General features: G+C 45.7%; 2 protein-coding genes across 5 annotated transcripts in view; one reads left to right on the forward strand and one right to left on the reverse strand.

Annotated features, from left to right (window-relative positions):
- Positions 1–19,709, reverse strand: LOC118092472 (acyl-coenzyme A synthetase ACSM5, mitochondrial). Of its 2 annotated transcripts, none has more exons than XM_088656930.1 (14): positions 19,570–19,709; positions 17,065–17,286; positions 14,178–14,388; positions 12,093–12,300; positions 11,047–11,190; positions 10,439–10,595; positions 9,589–9,668; positions 7,901–8,024; positions 7,281–7,361; positions 6,636–6,737; positions 4,859–4,986; positions 4,671–4,770; positions 3,884–4,003; positions 1–874 (listed from the first exon to the last, which is right to left on the reverse strand). In XM_088656930.1, exons 2-14 carry the CDS (start codon positions 17,251–17,253, stop codon positions 806–808), a joined length of 1,713 nt encoding a protein of 570 aa, XP_088513056.1. In that variant the 5' UTR covers positions 17,254–17,286; positions 19,570–19,709; the 3' UTR covers positions 1–805. The 2 variants fall into 2 exon arrangements, with proteins under 2 accessions (XP_088513056.1, XP_034986392.2); XM_035130501.3 differs by lacking the exon at positions 1–874 and adding an exon at positions 916–3,657.
- LOC118092473 (acyl-coenzyme A synthetase ACSM3, mitochondrial) overlaps positions 19,663–22,168 on the forward strand; it is a 21,854-nt gene continuing 19,348 nt past the window's right edge. For 2 of the 3 annotated variants that reach the window (XM_035130502.3, XM_088656932.1), the window contains exon 1: positions 19,663–19,799. The gene's annotated coding sequence lies outside the window, so the exon portion shown is untranslated. The remainder of the gene's footprint in view (positions 19,800–22,168) is intronic. The other variant, XM_088656931.1, reaches the window with a different exon arrangement.

Below are 22,168 nucleotides of genomic sequence, written 5' to 3' on the forward strand. Positions count from 1 at the left end.
TCTAGTAACAGCTCTTTATTAAAGTGAACAAGACTGACTGTGAGGGCAGGAAGGCTACATTTATAGGGACAGGGAACTAGCTAGAAGGGGATACATTTTGGAGGGAACAATATCAGGCAATCACAGTGCTGCCTTTTGGAGGGAACCAATAAGACAGAGGATCCAAATACAGCAGCTTAAATGAACCAATAGTAGCTGTACCCTCTGGAACCAAAAGGCAGTTACTTTATCCTAATGCAAATACAGACAATAATAATACAGAGATAAAATCCTTTGACTCAATACACAACAAATAGACATAAGTTATTCATCTTCATTTAATGCCAGTGGGTCTACTCTAACTAACATTGGTTACTACCAATTAGGAAGAATTAAGCATCACACTAAGGCAGGCATCCCCAAACTGCGGCCCTCCAGATGTTTTGGCCTACAACTCCCATGATCCCTAGCTAACAGGACCAGTGGTCGGGGAAGATGGGAATTGTAGTCCAAAACATCTGGAGGGCCGAAGTTTGGGGATGCCTGCACTAAGGTGAGTTTTTGTCTTCATTGCATGGCCCTGCATTATAGTATGAGGAAGAAAAACTACTCCGTTCCCCCCACCACCACCAGTGCATAATTTTTATACGCCTCTATCATGTCCCCCCATTAACTCGTCTTTTCTATAAACTAAAAGGCCTCAATTATTATAATTTGCAAGGGGATTCTTCCAATCCCTTGATCAACTATTATTTTCATTTGTGGGAGTTGGAGCCATTTTTTTCTGAACTTAATTATATACTCTGACCTTTTAGCAGCTTGAAATTTAGGAACATTCGAAGCATGAGTCTTTGCAGCCTGAGCGTCTTAGCTTTTGAAGTGTGTCTGAATCTTTCTGCAATCATAATCAGAAGTATTGGAGAAATGTAAAATTCATAAAGGTTAGAAAATAGCTTTATTTCCAGCACTCAAAATATTGATTTGGTACAATTAGAAACGTTCCTTTGGGAATTTTTCCCCAAAAAACCAAGGTTACAAATACATCGGCACAGTTGATAGAACAAAAATAAAAGTTTAGTGACATAGTTTTTGGTAAAACAATCTCCTGTTTCACCTGAAAATATTTACTTGTTGGTGGCTGCAAAAATGGTCATTCATATTAGCCCTAACCAGAGCCGTCTTAAGCCCATCCAGCACCCTGGCGCTAGGGTCCCTCCAGCGCCCCCCTCCAGAGCCACTCCAAGGACCCGGGAGTGCCAACCGGACCGCGGCAGCAGTGGGAGGCCACCTCCGAGGACTCTGTGCTGCACCTCCTTCTCGTTACCCCAGCGCTGGGTTCCTCTCAGTCAAGTTTCGCCACCAGCGCGCGCACCGCGGGACCAGCAAGAGCTGCTTGGGTGCTGTGGGAAACGAGGAGGCGCAGCGCGGAGTCCTCGGAGAAGGAGAGAGACGCAGCGCAGCCTCTCATCTCATGGAGCGTGGTCCTGGCCAGATCGCCGGAACCCTGCGCTCACTTGGCGCCCTTCCAGCGCCCTCCAGCGCCGTGGTTCTCCGCACCACTAGCCTCTATGGCTAGGACGGGCCTGGCCCTAACTTGGGTCTTGCATCATCAGCATTGTTTTATTTTTGGAACATTAATATTTGCAACCAATCCACATGCCAGCCAAAGGAGGCTGACCTGCAACTGAGTGCTTACATTAACATCAGAAGAGTTTCTGAGAGGCCAGCTTGAAATAGATCTGCCTGCCTGCAACATGAGATGTATGATGGTTTGCTTTTTAAAAAACTGGGAATCTATACCAGCCTCAGCCTCTCCCTTCCTTCTGAAACATTAACTTTGGACTATGTCGCAACCCTGCTGTTGGTGTATAAGGGTGAGCTACACAACAGGGTTATTGCAGATTACTTTTTCTGCCAAACATACAATGTGGGGAGAAACGCAGTGAACAACATTGCAGGGTGGTTGTCCTCTCTCAGCTTCAGTCCAACCTAAAACAGGAGCCTAGTACAGATGGTTAACACTGCAGGGTTTGCGTCCTAGAACATGGCAGGGTATCTTCACACAACACTTCTTAGGGATTAATTCTATCTACTAGCACCCTCAAACTCCTATTTGAGTTTGATCCTTGAGGTGATCAACATTTGTAGCATATTTTATATCAGCAACAAAAAATATTTTATATTAGCTAATATTGTATATTAGCAACAAAACATAAAAAACCATGACATCTGTCAGGCCTTTGGTGTAGATAAAGGAACTTGGCACAAGATAGGAGTCTGGCCTCAACTCATCCACTTTCTGCCTTAAGTCCATATCAGGGAAAGAGAATCTGCAGTCCTCAAAGATATTTGTTGGACTTCAACTCCTGTCGTCCCCCTAACCCAGTGTTTTTCAACCACTGTTCCGCGGCACACTAGTGTGCCGCGAGATGTTGCCTGGTGTGCCGTGGGAGAATTACTTTATATATAGTCAATATAGGCACAGAGTTAATTTTTTTAACATTTTCTAACGGTGGTGTGCCTCCTGATTTTTTTTCATGAAACAAGTGTGCCTTTGCCCCAAAAAGGTTGAAAAACACTGCCCTAACCACAGGGCCATGCCAGTGTCGATGCTCGCTCCCATCAGCCCTAAAACTCCATTTGGAAGACCACAGGTTCTCTATCCCTGGTCTAGACTGGGTGGCAGCAATCCCGGGGTTTTAGACAGGGGTCTGTTCCTAACCCATCAGTGGAGAGAATGGGAACAGGATCTGACCTGCATGCAAAGCATATCCCCTACCACGGAACTATGGCCCTCCTTATCAAAACTCTTGATGTAATTGCACATACATGAACAGTGTTTTTGGCAATGTTTCATCAATGCAACTGTGCTGATCAGTTAAGCAGAGAAAGGAAATCAAATGAAAACTGGATGTTTGTCTCTACTACAACAAGGCTTGGGGATCGTGGCCCTCAGATGTTGCTGGACTCCAACTCGCATCACCCCTGACCTGAAAGAGTGTCTCCACTCCCATTGTTCGGCCCAGAAACTGAGATCCAGTTCCAAGGGCCTTCTGGTGGTTCCCTCACTGCAAGAAGTGGAGCTACAGGGAACCAGGCAGAGGGCCTTCTCAGTAGTGGCACCCACCCTGTGGAACACCCTTCCATCAGATGTCAAGGAGATGAGTAACTATATAACCTTTAGAAGACCACTGAAGGTAGCCCTGTATAGGGAAGCCTTTTAAGGGGTGATGTCTTACTATGTTTTTACAGATGTTGGAAGCTGCCCAGAGTGGCTGGGGGAACCCAATCAGATGGGTGGAGTACAAAAAAATAAAATTGTTGTTGGCTGGGACCAATGGAAGTTGATCATCACCTGAAGAGCTACAGGTTCCCCAATCTCATTCAAAAAAAGGGGGGGGGAGAGACAGAATGATTGAGGGTTCCTGACACATCATGGTTCCACTTTGGAAAGAAGGGAAACTGCAAGTCCAACATTTCAGGTGAGGGGAGAATCAGATGAGACTTTTAGAAGCAACCTTAAGGGAGAGTATTTGCCAACAAACAACAGTACTGCAGGAAGGTTCTTGGTTTGCAGATGTTCAGCCAAAGCTACACTCTTCCCCATTCTCGGTTCCTTAATACGTTCCTTCGGATTTTCCCTGCTGCCGTCTTGGGCAACTCCTGGACAAACTCAACCTGGGTAGGCAAAACATAAGTGTGCATCTCAGTGTTTTGCAACCTTGGACTAATTCAGCCGCATGACCATAGCTGCTCAGAGTTTGCAAAACAATTTAAAAGCCAGTCAATTCCTCTTCACAATAGACACATTGAAATTAATGAGTCTAAATTAGTCACGTTCACTGCTTTCAATGAATCTACAGCCCATTTTAATTTCCCTGTTAAGACCTGGGAAGATACTTGCCTTTCTAGGATACTTGTAAGGAGCGGTCACCTTTTTCACATGTTCTTGGAGCTCCTTGATTAATTTTTCTGGATCATGCGATTTAAAGGCAGGAGACAGGATGACAAAGGCTTTCACCACCTATGGGATGCCAATCATATATGCATTAACGACTCAGAAGGGGAAATAGGCATCAGTATGACTGGGTGATTGGGATAAGATATTGATCATTAGCCAAAATAAAATACTGCTGTGCATTCAGAGATCCAGCTGGCCATGCCATTTTCAAGGTAGTACTGCATTCCATTCTCCCTCCCACTAAGCATGCTCAGTCCTCAACAGGTTTTCCCCTACTTTGGATTTTTTCCCCTAAATGTTTTCTATGCCTGCAAAACTTGGGGGTTTCTCTGAGCCCCTTGAGGATGAATGTTGCTGTTTTAGCAGCAGGCGGATCCTCACTTAAAGAACTAGAAGCACACATAGATTAATCCTTAAATGTTGGGTTAACCATAGGAATGAGCGAGCAGGGAGAGAAGAGGATTTAGGAACTCATGGAAATTGGCAGGGTCTCAAGGGGGTATTTAGAGCCCACTGTGACATCAAAAACTGGGCTTTGGGGATGCAACTGGTTTTTTTTTCACTTTTATACCTCCTCTGCTCAGGCATGTCCCTGAAATACAGCACCATCTGTACCGCTGCAATGTTTCAAGATTTATTAGGCTTTCTCCGAGCAAGCAAACTGCACGCGACTTTTGCACCCTGAGTATCATGTGTTGCAGAATGTGTTGGCTGCCTGAATCTCTGTTACCTCTCCTCTCACGGGATCTGGGCTGCTGACCACAGCTGATTCCACCACAGCCGGGTGCTCTATCAAGGCGCTCTCCACTTCAAATGGGCCGATACGATACCTAAGAGACAGAGGGGGGGGTCACTCCTGCGCCTTTTGACGCTTAATAGCACAGATCAAAGGAGGAAAGCCAACCGAACTGAACCTACCCGGCAGAATTAATCAGATCATCTGATCTTCCGACAAACCAGAAATAGCCTTCTTCATCTTTAATCCCTCTGTCTCCAGTGACATAAAAATCGCCACGCTCGGTGGCTGCGGTTTTCTCAGGGTTATCCTGACAACAACCAAAAATTGTTCAATATGTTTTCTGTCCCTTTTGGCAATGGTGCCCCAAGACAAAATAGCAAGGTGATTTGCTCTTGGTTTGAAGACTGCCATAAAGTGCTGACTCCAGATCTCAGTGGGCCCTTGAACGAGAGGCTCTCCCTTCCTCAGCCCTACCTGAGTGGGTCCTCCCTCCTCCCCCTCTTTGCTGCCTCTGCAGCCGCCTAATAATAATAATAATAATAATAATAATAATTTATTATTTATACCCCACCCATCTGGCTGGGTTTCCCCAGCCACTCTGGGCGGCTGCCAACAGAATACAGTGGTGCCTCGCTAGACGAATTTAATTCGTTCCACAGATCTTTTCTTATAACGAAAAAATTGTCTAGCGAATCCCATAGGAATGCATTGAATTTTTTTTTTATATATATATTTTTTGCCCATAGGAACGCATTAATTGAATTTCAGTGCATTCCTATGGGAAACCGCGATTCGCTAGACGAATTTTTCGTAAAACACATTCGTCTAGCGAGGCAACCTCCACTAGAAAAAACCTTTCGTTAAGCGGAAATTTCGTTAAGCAGGGCATTCGTTAAGCGAGGCACCACTGTATTAAAATACAATAATCTATTAAACATTAAAAGCTTCCCTAAACAGGGCTGCCTTCAGATTTCCTCTAAACGTTTGGTAGTTGTTTTTCTCTTTGACATCTGGTGGGAGGGTGTTCCACAGGGCAGGTGCCATTACCAAGAAGGCCCTCTGCCTAGTTCCCTGTGACTTGGCTTCTCCCTCGGTGCTGGACCTCAGTGTCCGGGCAGAACGCTGGGGGCGGAGATGCTCCTTCAGGTATACTGGACCGAGGCCTGTACTGTCCACCAGAGTCTACACCAAACCACCACCCGAAGGGAAGAGGGCAAGATGTGCAGAGGATGCTACTCTAACTCCTTGCTCTTGTCATTACAGGAGAGGGCAGGTGAAGAAGCAGCAACAGCAAGGCAGAGGAGCAGAGTCAGGAAGACGAAAAGAGTTAGCAATGGGTCCCAAGCTGGGATGTGGGCCTTGCCAGCTGCCTGATAACACCTACCCCTGACAACAGCCAAGTTTGTTGAACTACAGGGCTGTGAGCTTCAGGGGTAGGAACATAGGAAACTCCCTTATAATAGGATCAGGTTATTGATCCACCTAGCCTAGTATTGTCTCCACTGATTGGCAGAAGCTCTCCAATGTTCCAGACAGAGATCTCTTCCAGCCTTACCTAGAGACACTGGGGATTGAACCTTAGCCTATGGCATGCAAATGATTCCATACCCTGCCTCAATACACTGTACAGTGGAACCTCGGTTTATGAACACCTCGGTTTACGAATTTTCGGTTTACGAACGCCGTGGACCCACCTGGAACGGATTAATCCACATTCCATTACTTTCAATGGGAAAGTTCGCTTCAGTTTATGAACGCTTCAGTTTACGAACAGACTTCCGGAACCAATTGTGTTCATAAACCGAGGTACCGCTGTATGTTGTACTACCACTGGACCCTGTAACACAGCAAAAATCTAGACCTGGAGCTAAATCCAACTGATGTCCTCAGCTTGGTTGCAAAGTAAAGCTGTTCTATCTATCAGTACATTGTTGACATGCTAAAAATAATACTTACTAAGTACCGTGAGAAAAGGAAAGAAGGCCGCTTCGGTTTGATTCTGATAGCAATGTCCCCTTCTTCCCCTGGAGGCTGAATTTTGCCTTCATCATCCACAATCTGTAGAAGCAAAAGATTAAAAAACCCTGCTTTTATTGTTTCAGCCAACCAGTGTTCATTTAAAAGTCACACACATATCTCCATGAACAATGGTACACTTCGCGGTTTGGCTTGGTTCTCAATGCCTCCCGTTAAGATAGATATCTATGCAGCGTTCCATTATAGGCCAGTATATATATATATATTTTAAAGGGAAATGAATTAGAATATTTAGATTAGTGATGGTGGAAATACGTTCCCAGTGATTTCCATTAAGTTCTATGGAATACAATTTAAAAACCCATTCCCGCCCCCCCCCCCAAAAAATCAGAGTTTTGGAAGTAAGGAAAGTGACAGGAAGATACACTTGAAAATGTGGGACTTCCTTGATGCAGTGTCGCCCAACCACCTCACAGCAAAGTAGAACGAATACTCAGTAAACTGCGGACGTCGTTTAACCTCCCTGCAAACTCTGTACAAACAAATCAGGGTGAGTGCTCAGTAAACAGGTTGCCCAGTCTTCAGACGGACACCAGTCTGGTAAGTTTATATTCGTCCTTGTACCTGGACTTCATATGGTGGAGACGCCACTCCCATGGAGCCCGGTTTGATTTTCATCCCTTTAACATTCGTACAGATGGCTACCTGTAAGAGCAGAGAGAGAGAGAGAGAAAACAAAGCCGAATAACAATCGGGAGAGCTTTCACTAGTTTGGGAGGGTAATAAGTTCTCTCCACTGCTGCTTGAGCAGAAAATATTGCCTAGTCTCCAACTGCCCCCAAAATGTTGGGACCGTCACGAAAACCCTTAAACTATCACGGCTTCTCAGTTGGCCATGCAGAGTCCCGAATTACCGAATGCAAGCCTTTACTCCCATGGCTGCTTCAAAACAAAGACAGATAGGAAATATAGATAGACACATTTTTTTTGTCTGGGAGCAAAAGGGCTACAGATGTTTATGTAGAAACCAGCCTCCTGTACAGAGGCAATTTCCGTGTTTCATACTCAGCCCATTTTGATCTCTGGCCCCACCCGCCACTGGCATGCGGCCCTCGGAAGTTTTCTCAGAAAAGGCTGTGCTGAAAAGGCCTTCCCCCACACCACCCTTGATTTAAAAGATCTAGCAACTGCATTGTGGTGAGCTTGCAAGATGCACAGCCACGCCAGAATGAAGATAGACATACTGTTTCTGTTTGTCCATAGCCTTCATAGATATCCACCCCTGTTTGGGTCTTCCATTGCTGCAACACCTCTGCGTTGAGCGGTTCCCCTCCCGTCACACAATGCTTCAGGCTTGGGAATTTGTAGCTTGATAAGAAATGGCGACAATTAGTAATCCCACAAGTGAGGCTTGCACCCATGGGTGCCTGCAATAATTTTTCTGGGCAGGGGTGGGGGCAGACAAAGTGAAACCAAAAGCAAGGAACTGGCTAATTAGAGAGAGAGAGAGAGAGAGAGAATGTTGCCTGTACAGTGGTACCTCGATTTAAGTACACAATTGGTTCCGGAAGTCTGTACTTAAACTGAAGCGCACTTAACCTGAAGCGAACTTTCCCATTGAAAGTAGTGGAAAGTGGATTAATCCGTTCCAGACGGGTCCACAGAATACTCAACCTGAAGCGTACTTAACCTGAAGTATGAGTGTAATTCAGGCACCCCCAAACTTCGGCCCTCCAGATGTTTTGGACTACAATTCCCATCATCCCTGACCACTGGTCCTCTTAGCTAGGGATCATGGGAGTTATAAGCCAAAACATCTGGAGGGCTGCAGTTTGGGGATGCCTGGCGTAATTGGTTCTGGAAGTCCGTACTTAACCTGAAGCGTACTTAACCTGAAGCGAACTTTCCCATTGAAAGTAATGGAAAGTGGATTAATCCATTCCTGATGGGTCCGCGGAGTACTTAAACTGAAAGTACTCAAACCGAAGCATTCTTAAACCGAGGTATGACTGTATGTTTTGTCTCAGGTTCTACGAATGTACTCTATTTTTTTTTTAAAAAAAATGAAAGGTAGGAATCTATGGGTTATGATTCATCCAGGGGCAGCAACTGCCCCACCCCCCATGGACACCCATGACTGCAACAAAATGTTGCAGCGGGAAGTGTTCCTGCTCACTCAGCCATACTCTCCCCAAAACCTCCATGATTTAAAATGGACACACAGCACTATCTGAAAAAAACACTATTTATCCTATAGGAAGTTAATGAACATAGAGAGCTGCCTTATACAGAGCCGGCCCACTGGTCCATCTCACTCAGTATTGTTTTCACTGACCAGCAGCTGTTCCCCAGGGTTTCAGACAGGGGTGTCTCCCAGTCCTACTTGGAGGTGCTGGGAACTGGGACCTTCTGCATGCAAAGCAGATGCTCCACTACTGAGCTCCGACCCTTCTCCATACAGTGGTGCCTCGCTTAACGAATGCCCTGCTTAACGAAATTTCCAATTAACGAAAGGATTTTTTGAGCGGAGGTTGCCTCGCTAGACGAATTCGTTTTACGAAAAATTCGTCTAGTGAATCGCGGTTTCCCATAGGAATGCATTGAAATTCAATTAATGCGTTCTTATGGGCAAAAAAAAATTCTAAAAAATTTCAATGCATTCGCTAGACGAATTTTTCGTTATAAGAAAAGACCCGTGGAACGAATTAATTTCGTCTAGCGAGGCACCACTGTATACTGGATGGATGCCACACTCTTAGCAGTGACACACGGGCATTTTCACATGCACTTCCTAGAACAGGGACGGGGAACCCCGATCAGCCCGAGGGACACAACCCCCCCCCCAAGGGCAACATTCTGGAGGGCACCCATCAGCTCACACAGGGCCATTTCCCCTTGCATTCTCTTTTCCAGTTAGCACAGTGAAAAGTACCTGGCAAGATCCTGCTGCACCAACATACGGAATCCTGTAGGAGCTGTGCAGAAAGTGGTGATTGGGTATCGGGCAAGAGTCTAAATAAAGACAACCAAATCACAGCCATCAGAGCACTCTCCCCAAATGTGTTGCTTGGCACGCTGTCTCCACCAGCAGTGAGTTTAGGTGGAACAGTATTGATACTGTTACAGTGCATAGCTGCCAAGTTATCCCTTTTTTAAAGGGATTTTCCCTTATGCTGAATAGGCTTCCTCGCGAGAAAAGGGAAAACTTGGCAGCTATGACAGTGTCAAAACGGGGACAATCGGAACTTTGGAAGAGGTCCAACATCCTGTTCTCCCAGTGGCCAGCCAGGTGCCATAAGCCATCATTAATTTTTGATAGCCTTGTACTCCATGAATTTGTGTACATGCTTTCCCAAAGGATGCTTTAACAGGCAACAGGGGCTGCCGCTAGCAAACAGGGGAAATTGGAGGGTGCCTTTTTTGTTTTGGGGTATGTGAAGCCCAGAAGATTGACTGGGTAAGGTGATATCACCGCTTATGGCCCTGCCACACAGAAATAAGCAACGAGTTATCCTCTGTTGCCCCAGGAGGCATGACTATGTCTACTGGGTTTAAGTGAGGACCACAGGATGTTGTCTTACACTGAGCCAAGCTATTAGACAAATCAGCTTCAATCACCAACATGTGCACTTTGAATTGGGCCCCGAAGACAAATGTGCAGCTGTTTTAAAACAGGATTTATATACAAGCTCCCAGCAGAATCACAATCAGTAATGCGGTTGCTTCATTTAGGGTCAACTGAAGTTTCTGAACCATCGCCCTGCAATGCCCTCCACGCTTACGTTCAGTACGATGGCAGGTTCGAATTGCGGCAGGCGATGTACAAAGACGCATGACCCATTGATCCACGGACCAAAAACACCACTCCAGGTCGTCTTAATCCATCCTGGGTCCGACGTGTTCCAGAATATAGCCGAAGGAGACAAAGCCATGCAACGCCTATGTAAGTGGGAAAGGAGCAGAAGATGGGGAACCAGTTGCCGACTCGGGGCATCAGGATTCTGGGAAGCGTGTTAAAGAGTGACTCAGCAAAAGTGCAGCAAATCAGACTAAAGGAGGCAGAAGGTGAGTCGGCTAAAAAGTGCAAAGTCCATACAGGAGGCGAACTGTGGAGCAGCGAGACGCCGACAATGGAAAGCTGCCATTAAGCATTACAAAACACTCTACTTAATGATGTTTAGAAGATACCAATGTAGATTCTTTAAAAGTAAGCCAGATCATATTCCTCCTCCATCCCTACTGACCAGGGGAAGGGCTCAGAATATAGCCCAGCAGAGACAATCCTATTCCCCACCCCTGTCATTAGAGGATCCCCCAAGAAGGGCCCAATCCAGAATGCCATGACTCATCCATTCCCTGCTTTTGCTACCATAGCACTTAGAAGCTTTACCTGCTGGCAGATATCAATCCAATGCCGTGGCAGCAGTGGGAATGTTCCACCATTTTGGGAGCTCCCGTGGTTCCGCTTGTAAAGTAAATGGCCACTGTGTCCTCGCTCTTGGTCTTGGCGCAGTCATGGTCGGCAGGCGCTGCTCTTAAAAAGCAATCACATTGCGTGGGATTGACAGGCAACACTTCCCCCTTCCGCAGCAGCCACACACATCATGAGCAGAACCTAGCAGCTGGAATCCTGCACCCATTCGGTAACCCTTGGCAGAAATCCAGTGGGTCATTGGCCACATCCACACCATAGGCTGAAAGCACTATGGTACTACTTTATATTTATTATTATTATTATTATTATTATTATTATTATTATTATTATTATTATTATATTTATATACCACCTTTATCTTCCAAGGATCTCAAGGTTCTCCAGGAGCCAGTGTGGTGTAGTGGTTAAGAGCAGTAGTCTCCTAATCTAGTGAACCGGGTTCGCTTCCCCGCTCCTCCACATGCAGCTGCTGGGTGACCTTGGGCTAGTCACACTTCTCTGAAGTCTCTCAGCCTCACTCACCTCACAGAGTGTTTGTTGTGGGGGAGGAAGGGAAAGGAGACCGTTAGCCGCTTTGAGACTCCTTCGGGTAGTGATAAACAACCCTGTGAGGTGGGTTATGCTAAGAGATGGTGACTGGCCCAAAGTTACCCACCAAGCTTCATGGCTGAATTCAAACCCTGCTCTCCTAGTGGCTGAAAGCCTCCCCTCTCACCAACTCGGCAGGAGACCTCTGTTGCCAGCTCCTCTCTGCCTCTAGAGGCCAGGGAGACTGGTGGCAGAAAAGGCATGCCATCCCTTGGGGAATGCTGCCTGATCCAGCTGCCTCACCCAGTCTGGTGGGTGCTTCAGCTCTGCTATTACGTATAAATCAAAAGTGAAAATGGATCCCATGTTGCAGCTTGGGAAGTCAGACCTGGGTATTAATCTGGACCAACTGAAGACCACTGATCTAAATAATATCTCTACTGCTATCCATTCATGTCTGTTGCAATACTTACTGTATGAGATCCTTGAAGTTCAGCCAGCCATCTCTGCTGCTGTCGGACACAAGAAGCTTGGTTTTCAGAAATTTGCATTCGGACAGGACCGAGTCCACTGCGGGGGCCAAGGCGTCGCTGACCACGATGCATTTGGCTTTGGAAGCCTGTAGCCTGTAGGAGATGTCTTTGGCGGTTAACTGGGGTGTCCCTGGGATTAAAACAACACCTAGAAAAGAAGCAGAGCATGATGTAAGAAGGAAACCCAGAAAGTCACCATGCTTGGGGAGGCTGCACACACAGTGGTGTCCCATTCTAAGGTGGTGCAGTGGTTAGAGCAGCTATGGAGAACTTTGGGTCCTTCAGATGTTCTGTCAGCCCCAAGCAGTATGGTGAATGTCCAGGAATGGTGGGAGTTGTTGTTTTATTCATTTATATTTTATTTCAAAAATTTAATATACAGTGGTGCCTCGCAAGACGAATTTAATTCGTTCCACAAGTCAATTCGTTTTGTGAAAAATTCATCGTGCGAATCACGGTTTCCCATAGGAATGCATTGAAATTTCTTTTTTTGCCTATAGGAACGCATTAATTAAATTTCAATGCATTCCTATGGGAAACCGCGATTCGCAAGATGAATTTTTCACAAAATGAATTCGTCTTGCGAGTCACCATCACATCACAAGATGCATTCATCTTGCGAAAAAATCATCTTGCAGGGCATTCGTCTTGCGAGGTAATACATAATGATTTTTTCTTTTGTTTTATTGACTTCCCACCCTGTTTTCCATGGTGGTTTTTTATTATTATTTCTCCTCCCCTATGCTGCACCTTATCTCCTCTCTCTTATATCATAACAACAATACAATAATCTTTAATTCCTTCTGTTCCCCATAGTTCAAATGCTGATCATGAATTTATTTATTTCAATAATCCAAAAGAGGCTTCCACTCTTCCACAAAACAGTCATCATTGGGTTCTCTTATTTTAGCTGTTAGGGGCTTGTAGTTCGAAAACACCTGGGGGCCCAAAGGTTCCCCATTCCTGGGCTACCTCTGTTGGACTACCTCTGGGGAGACCAAGGTAAAAAATTCCAGTAAGCTGTCAAACTTGCTGGGTGACTCATTGGACCAGTCACTATCTGAGCCTAACCTTCCTCACGTGTGGAGAAAATGGCGGGGGAACAGGTTTTAGCGTCCCGACACTCCTAGGAGGAAGAGCGGCAACTTAGACCCTGCAAAGCAGGTATGGGGGGACCATTTTCAGCCAAAGGGTCACATTCCTGTCTGGACAGCCTTCTGGGGGACACCTGACATTGGTGGGTGTGGCCAAGGGCTTAAGTGAGGAGAGCAAAACCTGCAAACTCCACACCTTCTCACACCTATCTAGATCCTCTTTCCAGACAAGCAAGAGGCATCATGGGAATTCAAGGCATAGCTGCCAAGTTATCCCTTTTTTACAGGGATTTTCCCTTATGCTGAATAGGCTTCCTCGCGAGAAAAGTGAAAACTTGGCAGCTATGATTCAAGGACACATCCGGAGGTGTGGCCAGGGAGAATTCCTAGGGCCAGATAAGAGAGGCTTAGAGGGCCATGTTTGCCTCCCAAGCCTGAGGTTCCCCAACCCTGCAGTGAATAAATAAATAAAATACTTATCCATTCTAAAAATGCAGACATCTAAAGCTAGTCAGGAAATGAAAGAAGGGAGCACATGGGTTTCATCGCTTCTGTGCAGCTCCTCCTCCCTCCCACAAAGTAATTTATTTTAAAACTGAAATCTTGATTTCAGTAATGCTTTTGATAATGTTCCCCGTGGTATTTTTTCCAAGGAAGCTGGTAAAATGTGGGATTGAACAAATGTGAATTGTTAGGTGGATTTGTAGCTGGTTGTCTGACCAAACTCATTAATCTCACGATGCTTTCGCTGAGATTCCTGCAATGCACACCCTTTCCTCCCAATTTTTCCGCAAATTGTGTTGATATTGTTGTTTTTTTGTCAAGTTGTCAGTGGAGAATATTTGCCTACTGCTAAATTTTCTCACTGGGGAAGACAGCACTTTTCCTGGGGAGGGGGCTCCCTCTTTTCTTTCCCCGAATCTTGACTGACCTGTCCGGATACAAGCCACGTTCATCAGCCACCATTCAGGAACCTTGGGGAGAACCACCATGACCCTGTCGCCCGCCTGTAAGCCGCAGGGATCGACCAGCATGTTGGCAGCTTTCCGGGATAAGACTCCTAGCTCCTCAAAGCTCCACTTCACCTCTTTGCCCTGGTCGTCCACCCACCAGAGGGCTGGGTTCGGAGGCCTCTTTCCATCCTAGCAGAGAAGACGTTATAACAACCTAATCCACAGAGCCATTTTATATGTATGAATCATATAGCAGTGTGTGGTCAGTTGTGGCTGATGGGAGGACCTTGGGTGAGAGACAGGGAAATGCTGGTCTCTCAGAAAGGAAATGTCCCAGGTCAGAGCTGGGAGAAGCAGGAGCTACTGTTCTCTGCGAGTGGCAAGGGCCGAGAATTACTTTTAAGAGAGGACTCCATATTTTACTTATTTGATTTTTATTTTCTGTAGTCGTAATCTTACTGTATTATGGGGAATTCCTCATTAAAAAATCAAATCTTTTTTTAAAAAAGAAAGAAAAAGGAAAGTAGTGGGGTGTGTCTGTATGTGTGTAATAACTAGGAACACACTTGCCAAGATCTTACTTATGTGTTGTTGTTTTCAAAGTATTTTTTTTACTGATTTTCAAGGATGTGCAACAAAAGATAACTAGACAGATAAAGATAAGCATTGAACATCAGCAGGCATCAACACCCCTGGCAATCTCGTCAGCAGTCAGGTAAGTATTCATTTATTATGATTATTATTGTAATCATCATCATCATCATCATTACAGTAAATCATTTATCACTCCCCCTTGACCCTAAGGCCCTAGGATGGGTTATAGCAGGCACCCCCAAACTTCGGCCCTCCAGATGTTTTGGACTCCAATTCCCATCATCCCAGACCACTGGTCCTCTTAGCTAGGGATCATGGGAGTTGTAGGCCAAAACATCTGGAGGGCCGCAGTTTGGGGATGCCTGGGTTATAGCATTAAAAGCAACATTTAAAACAACTTCATGTCCTTCATATCAGGTAGCTGAAAAAAGCAACTGTTCTTCTCTATTCCTGTCAGCGCCATTACTTTGCAGGTTATTTCCTCAGCTGCAGCCAACCTCCATATATGTTTATTTCGCAGGCCTACATCATAGGAACATAGGATGCCTTATAAAGAGTCAGTCCGTTGGCACATCTATCCTGGTTTTCTCTACACCAGTGGTGTCCAAACTTTTTTCAAAGAGGGCCAGATTCAATGAAGTGAAGGGCCGTGAGGGTCAACCAAAGGGCCGTGAGGGTCGACCAAAGGGCCAACTTTATTTAGGATTGAAGCTGTTGACCTTTTTATAGGGTTGAAGTTGTGAAGGCTTTTTTTTATTATTTTACCCCCGGAAGTAAACTGCCACAGGCCAGATTAGTCCCCCAAAATGGACTTTGGACAGGCCTGCTCTACACTGACCGGCAGCAGCTGTCCAGGGTTTCAGGCAGGGGAGCCTCCCAGCCCTAAGTGGAGATGCTGGGAATTGAACCCAGGACTTTCTATGTGTGCAGATGTTCTTTCACTGAGCTAGAGCCCTTCCCTTAAGTGGCCTTCCCCCCCTCCTATGTGTGAGAGAAGGAACACAGGAAGCTGCCTCAGACCGAGTCAGACCATTGGTCCACCTGTCTCAATACTGGCCGCAGCGACTGTCAGAAGCTCTCCAGGTATTCAGATGGAGGTCTCTCTAAACCTGGGGCCTTCTGCATGCAACACACCTGCTTAATCACTGAGCTACAGCTGAAGTCACCAGAGGGAACAAACAGCGATTTAAGGCAAGGTGCAGGCATTGTGGAGGATGAGGCTCTTGACACAAGAATCAGGCGGTCTTGGAGGGTAAAATCCAAGACTTCCCTGCATCTTTCAGTTTGGGGAACACATCGCTGAACGAAGCCACCGGCCTCTGTGCTTCGCTTTCAACTACGTTGCGAAAAAATGTTTTGTATATTATTGATGTTTCAAACGCCTCCTGTGAAATATGCTACTATGTAGAATCCTTAGTAACTTTTCCTCTTTAAATGAGAATATTGTAAGACTTTGAAGGCATCCTGATATTTATGAACAAAAGAAACCCTTAAAAAAATATTACTACCCTCAAAAACCAGCAGTGCTAATCAAAATATTTTCCCTCCAGGGAATGTGAATGAAACAACCCATATATATATGTGTGTGTGTGTGTGTGTGTGTGTGTGTGTGTGTGTGTGTGTGTGTTATATATATATATATATATGGTCCATGGGGTCACGAAGAGTCGGACACGACCAAACAACAACATATATATATTCTTTTTTAAAAAATCATTCAATTGCATTGTTTTTTTATTTATTCTTGGCCATTATTGAAGCATTTGTTCTTGATGCAAGTCTTAATCTGTTTTTAGTAGTCTATTGCTATTTAAAAATTTCAAAAATCTCAAGATATTGTTATTCATTCTTATTGATATTTGTTTTATCTGTTTTATACACCGCTTTGGGGGTCGTGGTGGTGGTGGTGGTAGTTGTTGCAATCAAGAGGTGTATAAACTTTGTGAAGTATATAAACGTTACTATTGTTTAATTTTTATTTATTTATTATTTTAAAATATTTTTTTATTCATTTCCCACATGTATTCCTTTACACCATTCATATACACAACAAAATTAAATATAATTTCCATTCCATCAATTATGAAACTTTCAACATATATTATAATATCCAATAGCATTAAAGAAATTATATTAATGTAAATTTTTATTTTTATTTTTTAAAAAAAATAAGTCGCAGGTTCCTCTGTGCTCCAGGGAGACCAAGTGTACCACAATACTATTAACATCCGGTTTTCCTACCTGTCCCCCCCCCAACAGCCAAACCCCTACCTTTTCCTCTTGGGTCCACCTGTCCAGAACATCCCTGGCAAAATTAAAGTACTCGGGCACATCCTGTTCACCATGGTTTATAGCTTCATAATGCGAGATGATCGGATGGGCCAGGTGTCTCTTGGCTTGGCGAAAGAGAGCGTAAGGAGGCGGCCGCAGGCTCCAGAAGCATCGAAGCAAGGTCTTCATGGCAGCTCGAGGGCATCAACCAGCTTGGTCTCTCTGCAAAGACATGTTTTGAAAGCAGAAAAACCCTGTAAGCCTCAAAGCAGTCAATATAGCAGCAGAGCCACAACCTTATGGATCCCAAACACAGGAAACCGACTTATATTGAGTCCAACTAGCTCAGTGCTGTCTACACTGACTGGCAGCAGCTCTCAAGGGATGTTCTCAGCCCTACGTGGAGATGTCAAGGACTGAACAAGGGGCCTTCTGCACGCATAGCAGATGCTCTACTCCTGAGCTGCCATCCTTCCCAAACCTATTGGCTCATCTCCCAAACTCCACCCTGCAAAATGGATGAGTGATGTTTGTGCAGGAAGCCCTGTTTTCACATGCTGCAGATGTTTCATATATGTACAAAGAAGAGAGGAGGGGCTGACTCCTGATTTTCTGAGGGTTCTGGACTAACAAATTATACAAGGGACTTAGAATCATAAAACTGTTGAGTCGGAAGCATAGGTACCAACTCTCTAGGGCCCTGGGTGCCCGAGCACCCACAAAATTCCACATAAAGGGGCCGGACACCCGCAAATTTCAGTGCCAAGGCCATGCACGCTACATGGCACCCATGGTCTCAAGCACCCATGGTCATGAGGCCAAGTTGGCACTCCTGGTTGGAAGAGACCCCGGTGGTCATCTAGTCCAACCCCCAACAATGGAGGCATTTTTGGCCCAATGTAGGGCATTGGATGTCAATCAACCCAAGGCCTGGTAAAAGAGGAACACTTTTATTTGCTGTTTTAGAGAAATTTTGTTAATTTTACAAATAAAAAAATACAAATACACACACATGGATAAAGTAACACTGTATGTGGAGATTCTCCAAATCTTGTGACTTCCCCCCATTGTTTTAGAACAGGCACCCCCCAACTGCGGCCCTCCAGATGTTTTGGCCTACAACTCCCATGATCCCTAGCTAACAGGACCAGTGATCGGGGAAGATGGGAAATGTAGTCCAAAACATCTGGAGGGCCGAAGTTTGGGGGTGCCTGTTTTAAAACATCTACCACTGCATATTAGTTTGTACTCCAGTTATTATATCAAAACATATTATCTATAATATTTTTTTACACTACAAGGGTGTCAAAATCCTGCTCTTGTTTCCATCTGCTTACAGTGGTCTCCTCAATAACTTGTAAATTTCCCCCATTCTTTTATAAAGTTTTTAAGAGGAACGTCATTATAGCGGCAACAGATATGGCTAAATAAACAGAAGGAAGGAAGAGGATCAAAGAGAGTTTCACAATATCGCTGTGCATCACGTGGGAAACACTTTTATGTAAGCAAAGTAAGACACATGACATTGAGCTGGGGCAGGGGATGGAGGGAAGCCAAGCCATCCAAATTACCTGACTGAAATCTCTCAGACAATCATGGTGCAATCACATTAGAGCAGAGCAGACCCCACCCTCTCCACCAAGGCACTACTGCCCAAAGAATCACAGAAATGTAGAGCTGGAAGGGTACCCCAAAGGTCCTCTAGTCCAACCCCCACCTTTTAAAGATGCTTGCAATGGTGTCCACCGGTCATCCTAATCGATGGGCATGGCTAGTTCAATAGGACTGCTTCCGATAAAAGTTAGCTGGAAGCAACCCTTTGAAGCTCAGCTTCCATCATGATACAGAGCAGGGATTTCCAGGCAACCGGTTTATTGCACTGTGTCAAAACGAGTGCCTTGCAGGGGGTTGGGCTAGATGACCCTCAGGGGTCTACTACAATTCCATGATTGTAAGTGTTCTCTTGCACTTTCCAAGAGCACTTCCCCATCACTTCCCTTCCTGCAAAACTTTGGAAGAGCCTCCAGCCTAGGCAAACTCGGCCCTCCAGAAGTTTTAGGACCACAACTCCCATCATCCCTAGCTAACAGGACCTCAGGGATGATGGGAGTTGTAGTCCCAAAACATCTGGAGGGCCGAGTTTGCCTATGCCTGCTCCTGCCCGACAGAAACCCTGGAGAGCTGCTGCCAGTCAGTGTGGACAACACTGGGCTAGATGATCCATTGGTCTGCTTTGCGATAAAACAGCTTCGATGTTCTACGGTCCTTTGTGGATCTGCCTACTTTCCTCCTTTTTCCATCCCACTAGACCCCCCGTGGACATCCAAGGATGCTGAATTTTGGAAGATTTAGGGCAGACGGATGCAAGAACAGAATGCTGGATGGGCCGCTGGCCTGATCCTGCATCTTATGCCCTTTGATTGCGCAAGCTGAATTTGCAGGTATGCGACTGAATCCCACCGCGAAGCAGCCAGAGTCCGGGCGGGCAGTCCAGAGTTCACTGACCTTTGCTTTTTCCTCGGGGGACTCCGCGCAATGCCAGGGAGGCGGCCAAGGAAATTCCACCGGACCAGTCCGTCCTCCTCTGCAACAAGTGCCTGGGCGGTCCAGCCTCTTCCCCCAAGGCAGGCAGGAACTTCCCCTTCCTCTTGGCCCGGGGCGAGTGGCGCCGTCGAGGGATCGAGATCAGCCAAGTTGCCTCCGCCAAGCCCGTCCAACAAACTGTAGGCGACGGCGTAAGTGTCTCCTCTCCCTCCTCCTCCTCTCGCCCTGGGCGGTGCTGCTGCTGCTCGCTGAACTTCGCGGAGGCCGAGATCGGGGCAATCGAACAGCTTCCGACGTGGCGGGGCTGCTTTCTCGCTTTCGCTTTCTTTGTCCCAACTTTCTCCCGTCCAAGCGCTTCGGCAGCGGCCCCAGAGCGCACAGCCTTTCGCTTGCTCGCTGCTGCCGCTCTTCGGGCAGATTGCTCGTTGAAAGAAAGGCAAACACAGTTGATGTACTGTTGATAGATTCCTTTTAAGGGGTTTCTTAACCGACCTTCACTATGAGGTCCCAGAGCAGGTCACAACAACAACAACCATTATTAGTATTAATTAATTAATAATTGGACTAGATGATCCTCGTTGTTGTTGTTGTTGTTGTTGTTTAGTCGTTTAGTCATGTCCGACTCTTCATGACCCCATGGACCAGAGCACGCTAGGCACTCCTGTCTTGCATTGCCTCCCGCAGTTTGGTCAGACTCATGTTCCTAGCTTCGAGAACACTGTCCAACCATCTCGTTCTCTGTCGTCCCCTTCTCCTAGTGCCCTCCATCTTTCCCAACACCAGGGTCTTTTCCAGGGAGTCTTCTCTTCTCATGAGGTGGCCAAAGTATTGGAGCCTCAGCTTCAGGATCTGTCCTTCCAGTGAGCACTCAGGGCTGATTTCCTTCAGAATGGATAGGTTTGATCTTCTTGCAGTCCATGGGACTCTCAAGAGTCTCCTCCAGCACCATAATTCAAAAGCATCAATTCTTCGGCGATCAGCCTTCTTTATGGTCCAGCTCTTACGTCCATACATCACTACTGGGAAAACCATAGCTTTAACTATACGGACCTTTGTAGACAAGGTGATGTCTCTGCTTTTTAAGATGCTGTCTAGGTTTGTCATTGCTTTTCTCCCAAGAAGCAGGCATCTTTTAATTTGGTGACTGCTGTCACCATCTGCAGTGATCAAGGAGCCCAAGAAAGTAAAATCTCTCACTGCCTCCATTTCTTCCCCTTCTATTTGCCAGGAGGTGATGGGACCAGTGGCCATGATCTTGGTTTTTTTTTGATGTTGAGCTTCAGACCACATTTTGCACTCTCCTCTTTCACCCCCATTAAAAGGTTCTTTAATTCCTCCTCACTTTCTGCCATCAAGGTTGTGTCATCTGCATACCTGAGGTTGTTGATATTTCTTCCGGCAATCTTAATTCCGTTTTGGGATTCATCTAGTCCAGCCTTTCGCATGATGAATTCTGCATATAAGTTAAATAAGCAGGGAGACAATATACAGCCTTGCCGTAGTACGACAAGATGATCCTCTTGGTCCCTTCCAACTCTACGATTCTGTGAATATTCCATGATAAAAATAAATAAATAAAACCATTGCAGTTATACAAGTGTTTCCAAATGGGACAGAATGGTATTTGTTTGAACCTAATTTCTTTTGTAAAGTCTCTTCAGGCTGGACAAACTGGTTTCCCCAGAATAAATCCTAGCATTAACCTGGAACAATACACATCTCTTCGCAGTTGGCGTCCTCCCTGCTTAAGGCCGGCTTCTGGATTTTGTAATCTCCTTTAAAAAGCATAGTTCCTGAGATAAGACATCCCAAGGAACATTGGGGTCTAAATAGCGGGATGGCCCAGCTATGTTGTTGTTGGGGTGGTGGTGGTTGCCCCATTCTTCTGCCAAACAAAGGCTCCCACAGCAGCTTAAAAGATCAGTGAAAAGACAGCCCCTTCCCTCAGGCTAACAACACAAAAGGAAAAAGGGACTGGGAGGGAGAAGGGAGAAAGAACAAGCCCAGGCATGAATTCTTAGTAACAAAATCTTGCAGGTAACAGCAGGAATAGAGAGAAGCCGAAAAGTTGCTAGTTTTTCCGCAGATGCCATGGAGAGACCTTGCCATTTCATCTCTCTCTCAGCCTGATGGAATAGCTGCTCTAGATGCAAGTTCAAGGAGGGAGATCTCTAGATCAAGTAGCTGTTTCTGGAGGGCTTTACTCATGAGTAGACCAGCTGGCTGGGGGTGTTTTGGCCTACTGCTCGACATGAGAGAGAGATAGTGGACAAAATGCAGTACCCTGTTCGGTTTTTACCCTTGTGGAAAAGTGTAAATAATTTTTAAAAGTTTTTGAGCTGTCTGCTAACTGTTGTGTTCCTTCCGCAAGCACCGTTGCATTTGACCTGGATTAATCCTGGCCACGTGATGACAAGGCAAGGAGGAGAAGAACTTTGAATGGGTTTATAAGTGACTGCTTAGAGTAGTTTAACTATCAATCCCTCTTTGCGAGGAACTCAGAATTATAGCTCTGTGAGGGGAATAGGGGTTTCCTAACAACACTCAACACCTTTAACCA

The sequence above is a fragment of the Zootoca vivipara genome, chromosome 13 (assembly GCF_965207765.1).
Source record: "Zootoca vivipara chromosome 13, rZooViv2.hap1.1, whole genome shotgun sequence".
Classification (NCBI taxonomy): Eukaryota; Metazoa; Chordata; class Lepidosauria; order Squamata; family Lacertidae; genus Zootoca; species Zootoca vivipara.